At 35.5% G+C, this 6,545-nt stretch overlaps 1 protein-coding gene across 1 annotated transcript; it reads left to right on the forward strand.

The window, feature by feature from the left end:
• The first annotated feature begins 366 nt into the window (after positions 1-366).
• On the forward strand, positions 367-4,202 carry LOC105804738 (kinesin-like protein KIN-14U). Its single transcript, XM_012637463.2, has 10 exons — positions 367-1,227; positions 1,313-1,396; positions 1,481-1,642; positions 1,731-1,837; positions 1,918-2,102; positions 2,206-2,370; positions 2,464-2,682; positions 2,824-2,861; positions 2,991-3,118; positions 3,200-4,202. The coding sequence occupies exons 1-10, from the start codon at positions 1,005-1,007 to the stop codon at positions 3,818-3,820; spliced, it is 1,932 nt and encodes a 643-aa protein (XP_012492917.1). The 5' UTR covers positions 367-1,004; the 3' UTR covers positions 3,821-4,202.
• Positions 4,203-6,545: the final 2,343 nt, after the last annotated feature.

Below are 6,545 nucleotides of genomic sequence, written 5' to 3' on the forward strand. Positions count from 1 at the left end.
ATGTATGATCTATATAAAGAAATATAAAATATGACGATTGGATCATTAAAATATATTTTTTAAAGAAAAAAATATTCTAAAATCATTAAATTAGTGGATAGTTACATGTCATCAATTTTTTTTTACTTCATACTCTGACCGTGTAGGGATCCAATCCAAGTTCCTTCACTTTCAGTTCAGTCAAACTATTGAGATATAACTTATTATTCCAATTGTGCCCCTCCGCCCTGAAATGACAATAACTAAATAAATAAAATTACAGTTTTGATCTTTAGATCTGGACCAACCAATACTTAAAATATATTCTTTATTCTTACATTATAAATGTTTTAACATGTTCTTTTTTCGAGAAACAAGCTTAAAAAAGCTTCACTTAAATAATCAGACTCCAAATTCAATCATTTTATACTAACTGATGGTAAAACCAAAATTTCCTTTTTCCTTTTTCTGTGATTTCTCAAAATTTCCCCTTTGTGTGTGAAAATTCCAGCTCTCCCACTGTTGACTTTAAGCTCATCTTTCTTTTGCATGAAAGTCCAAGCCTTCATAATTACTACGGGCAACAGTTTTTTTCTTCCTGTTTTTGGGTTTGATTATTACAAGCTTTATTGATCTTTGGGTTTATCAGATTTTGTGCCATAGTCCAAACTTAGCTTTTTTAGGGTTGTTTTTAGACAAAAAAGATTCTGGGTTTCTTTTTAAAATTTTAATTTCTTCTACAACCTAAATATAGATCTTTAGCTGGTTTGAGTTGTTTCTCCTCCTTTTTTTGAGGCATTGAAAATCTAAGCTGTTTCTCTATTACTTTTTTGTACTTTTGCCCACTTAAGACGCTTCTTAAATAGAAAAAGTAGAACCTTTGAGTATTTACTTTTACTTTTTTTTATAGTTATTATTATCATTCATTTCCAGAAAATCTACTTGGTTGTTGCTGTGTTCTGAAGGCAAAAAAAAGTGTTGGTTTATAACTGCAAAAGGGGGTTGGATTGTTTGGTAAAAGAAAAATGTTGATTAGTAGTGAAACAGAGGAAATCACGTTGCCTTCAACTGAAGTTAAAGAGTGTTCGACATCATCTCCAGTAGGATCAAATCCTGATTCCCTTAATGGATTGCCCCCACCACCAGATTTGCCTGATTCTCCATCACTGTCCACCATTTTCTGTGATGTCAATGTGGTTCCTGAGCATGAAAAGAGCCAGCTTGAGCAGTCTATACACAAATTACAAGGTAAAATTTTAAGCTTTTTCATATTAAGGATTGAGGTTATTGTACTGGTTTCATTAACATATGCTTGTTTTAATTGTTTTTTTAGGAGAAATTGCTGAATTGAGGTTAATGCTAAGGTCAATAGATGAGAAAAGGAGGGAAACGTTGAATAAGATAATAGACATCAAAGGTAAATATCGTCTTGTTGTTATGTTAAGAACATGAGTTTGTGTGTTTATTCTGTTTGGTTTTAAGGATTGGTGTCAATTTGCAGGCAGCATTAGAGTGTTTTGTCGAGTTAGGCCTTTCCTTTGGACAGACAAGAGACGAACCCCGGAACCTATTTTGAGCGAACTTGATCGGGTTATCGTCACATCAAGTGGAAGTCGAAAAGAGTTTGGGTTCGATAAGATTTTCCATCAAGAAGCTAATCAAGGTTAGCTTCAGATTTTACTCGGTTTTCCCCAAATTCGGTAACATAATTAAGAGAGTTAATCAATTGACCTTGCTTGAAATTCTTGTAGACGATGTGTTTGTTGATGTTGAACCAATCCTCAGATCTGCACTTGACGGGCACAATGTATCCATTCTTGCCTATGGTCAAACCGGTACTGGGAAGACATTTACAATGGTCGGTAGTTGAGAATTTTGCTTGTGTCATTCTTGCATTTATGAGGATTAATCTGATGAAGGATTGGAATGACTGTTTAGGATGGCACGACGGTCCAGCCGGGAATCGTTCCTCGAGCTTTAAAAGAGCTTTTCCAGCAAGTGTCTTCAGACAAGTCATTTTCTTATACTTTTTCAATGAGCATGTTGGAGGTTTACATGGGCAATCTGAGAGATCTACTAGCTTCAAAGCCGGCATTACGAACAAATGAGACCGTGTCAAGATGGTAATCATCTTTTTTCTCTGAACATCCTAACTATAGATAGCAAATCGAAATTTCCAGGCCGTTGGTTAGACAGCATACTATGATTTGGCTAACTCCACTACAGTAATCTAAATATTCAAACAGATCCAAAGGGGTCAGTAGAAATTGAGGGTCTGACACAGGTTGAAATACCAGATTTTGCAAAAGCCAGATGGTGGTACACGAAGGGTAGGCGGGCTCGATCGACATCATGGACAAACGTGAATGAGGCGTCCAGCAGGTCACACTGGTGGGTTCTTTGTTGAGTTCAATGTTTAATTTTCTTCGAGGGTTAATTTGGTTTGACAATTAATATATCCGTTTTAGTTTGGTATGTATCTAGCTTAACAAGAATCGTCATTTCTCGACGTGGGGATACTCCGGAAGCTAAACCGAAAATAAGCAAATTATGGATGGTTGATCTTGGAGGGAGCGAACGGTTACTCAAAACCGGAGCAACTGGACAAACCCTTGATGAAGGAAGGGCTATAAATCTTTCCCTTTCTGCTTTAGGCGATGTTATTGCTGCTCTAAGAAGAAAAAAAGGCCATGTGCCATACAGGCAAGTTCTCGGTTTCAAATATGGTCATGTTTGTACCTTTATATTAAAAAGGCTTGGAATGTCTGTAAGAACTACTTAATTGCCTTAAAATATTGAAATATTCCTTCATACCTAATGCTTTTTTATTTCTTTTTGTTGCAGAAATAGCAAGTTGACACAAATCCTCAAAGATTCCCTAGGTAAATTATCACATGCATTGCCTTCATTCCCAATGCTTTAGACACATTGCATTGGCATAGGACAGAAAGGTTTTATATTGTGATGTTATGTTGAAAACTTTTTGTAACTTGTAAGCCCGTTTTGTTTAGGTGTTGGTTCGAAAGTTTTGATGCTCGTTCACATAAGCCCGTGTCAAGAAGATCTTGAGGAAACCATCTGTTCTTTGAGCTTTGCAAAGAGGGCAAAAGCAGTGGACTCTAGCAGAGGACTACCTGAGGTACCGTAATTGGATTTGCAAATAGTTTCCCTGATAGTACATTCATTTGATTGTTACTGATATATATGTATGATCATGTAGGACTTGAAGAAGCTAAGAGAAAAACGGATATCTGAGCTTGAAGAGAACATGAGGGAAGTTGAAGAAGAATGTCAGAAACTTGCAAATCAAATAAGTAAGGCCGAGTTCTTATTAAGTGAAAACCGAAAACTTTACTCAACTGCTTATGGGGTACCTGATGAGAGTGCGGAAAAGAATCCTGAAAACCATGAAGAAGATGCAAAAACTCATGTCATCGAAACACCTAGAGTAACTCAGAAACCAATTCAACAAAGCATTCATCGGTCTCTCCCTCGGTTCATGTCCTCTACCGTGGCTAGTCGAGAAAGGCAAAGCGCAGCCGAAAAAGATATCGTTACAAGGGCAAGAACCTTTAGACCAAGAGCCAGGAGTTCAACGCAGCTCTCAGGTTTCCAGTCCCTCAGCTTTTCAGACAACCGCTTTGGATCACTTTTGCGACACTCAGTGAAGAATTCCCGGTTCAAAGACACAAATGGTCCAGCCATAGAGAGCCCAAAGTGCAATGACTCATCCTCCTTGAAGACAACTTCCTTGTCAAGAAGCAAGGTGGTCACATCATCTGATCCAAACTTGAGAGTTAAACTTGGTCATCATAGAAGAAGGATGTCTGATTTTGTCTAACAATTAAGAGTTAAAACTGAAGTGTGTTGGATCCTATTTTTTCATTTTTGCTTAGTGTTTTCCTATGTTACTTGGGCTCGGGTAAGTGTCCATGTTTGGATATATGTCGGGCACGAGTACTATAAGAAAAATGAAAAATCTGAGTAACATATAAGTCATTTTTGTTTGGTGAGGTGTGCCATCATATATATTTTTATTGAGGGTGGTTTGCACGGTTGTGAGAGGGATCTGTAACTTAATAAAGTATTTTATTTACAAGATCCCCATATTGAAATGGTTTGTTTTAGGTTTTGGGCTTTAGTGTTAAACAATTCATTAACATTATTATTGTAAACACTAATGATGTTTTATACAAGAAAAACTAGCCTTGATTCCTGCCTTATTTTCAGCTTTATTTTAATCCATATCTGCATCTGCAATGGAAAACACCTCATTTACTTACTGTTCCCCTCCAAAAAGAGTTGCTTCCAGCAGTCACCGACAGGTTTAGAGAGGAAAATTATTGAGCCATGTGCCTAAGCAGTCTCACTCGCACTATGTTACTCGAATGCGTACTTAAATTTTGTTATATGTTTGAAGGATGATATTTTTATATGAGCAGACAAATGATACACTAATATGTATATATATATATAATATTTAAGTTACGAATGAAAGAGGTCCTCCTGAAAGCATAATCATTGCTCAAGTCCCACATTTCGGAGCACGCCACTGTTCACTTTAACTCCACTAATGATATTTTTGAACCATATGCTCTCAGTTTTCTCTCAAGTTTTCTCTCATATATATATTGCACTTCATTGGATTTTAAAAATTATTATTTTTCCAATGTCACCTTGGTTTAGTTAATTAGTCTACAGATAATTAACTTTACTTAACATTAGTTGTAATGGTAGTTAGAACAAAACAAACAAGGTAAAGAAAGAGCAGAAAAGAATTAGCACAATTGATAACGGTCTTATGTCTGCAGAGCCTCGCCCAGTGCAATCGTTCGGATAACCTATTGGCTTAAATTATTTACCTCTACACAAATAAGTAATTGTAGCCCCAATACTGACCCCAATTGTCACAAATCACTAACTCAAATATCTCACATACAATTAATAAACCTCTCCATATGCAAAATAACCAAAAGAACACAACAAAGACGTTGACAAAGACACTACAAAAATTGCTTTTGATGTGCGGCACAAAACAATAGGCCTCTTCAATTGGTCAATCAACAGTTTTTGATAGGTTTTAAACTCTTATTTAAAAGCTAAAGTTATCCCATTAATTATCTTGAGTATTTATCACATAAAAATTTTCATATATCAGTCTTCCAATTGCTCCAAAACTCTCTTGAATAAATCTGATATCTATCTCTAGAAAATAGTAGTTTAATAATAAGACTTTCATACTTATTCAATCACCTCAAACATTTCAGTTGAGATTCTTAGCATCCTAATCGATCCATGCTTCTAGTTTTGTCAAATATGCCACATTCAAGTAAACCAAACTTAATACAAATGAAACCTATTCAAGACCCAAGTCGATGGCCCAAGTAGAGAAACAATTTTATTATAACAAGATATGGAACGAGCAACAACTTTCCTAACAATATCCCCCTTGGTATTTTTAACAAAATCCTACAACAAATGTTTAGCCTACAATCCAAATAAGTCGCATAGTAAGGGAGTTAGAATATGTCTCCCCTTAAGAGGTAGAACCATGCTTGATTGCACACTCCCACTATCAATATGTTTGTTCATCACATAAGTAATTAAGCATGCACCAAAGTCATAAATATGCAGTAAAAAAAATCACCATCTCTTCTTTTGTCAAAGCAAAATGTAGCAGCCATATCCAAGAACATTTCATTTGATGCTACCATATCCTCCCATTTTTTGGCAAAGATGCCAAAAGTGCAACCATAAGTGAAATCAAAGTAGACAAAATCACTAAAATAGCATCATCATTCCCCCTTACTCTATTCATCACCTATCGACTTCCATCATGTTGTTTAGAGTGAATGAGATCAAATGTTATCTTTTTCACGAAACTTAGATGACGTTTCTCCAATCCTTGATAAATCTTTAACATGGTCATCAAGAGTTACAACATCATGTTTCATGCAAGCATCAATCAAATATTAATCTTCATTACTCAAATGTTTTTGATTCTTTCTTACCCAAATTTGCCTATGTTGTGGTTTTCTTGTTCCATTAATTGTTCTAACATGTTTTTTAGTAGAGTTGAACTTCTTTTAATCTCACATCATTCTATAACAGTGGGGTCTAATATGTTCATCTTTCCCACAATAATATCATACAATCTTTTAAAGTTTTTATTCTCTACCTCATGACGAAAACAAGAACTCACATATTTAGCTTTAACAAAAATTGGAGGAGCGATAAGTTTCTTACCTTTATTGATGTACCGAGTCCTCTGTGGCTTGGTTAAATTCTCCTTGAAGCCAAAATTTCATCAAGTTTCTCATTTGGGGCTCCGAACTTCTTCAAGACAGCTTTTGCATCTTCTAGATTAGTCTTGGTTACTTTCAAAGCATCATCTTTTTCTTGGACCATAATTTCAAGTTTTTCTTTTTCTCATTTAAGGCCAATAATTTCATCCCTCAATGAATCATTCAATTAGCACAATATCCCTCAATGTCCTCCAATGTCTGTTTCGCTATTGAGATAGTCTTTTGAGCATTGAACAATGTGTTCTTTGGCAAATTCATTTT

This window comes from Gossypium raimondii, chromosome 11 (assembly GCF_025698545.1).
Source record: "Gossypium raimondii isolate GPD5lz chromosome 11, ASM2569854v1, whole genome shotgun sequence".
NCBI lineage: Eukaryota > Viridiplantae > Streptophyta > Magnoliopsida > Malvales > Malvaceae > Gossypium > Gossypium raimondii.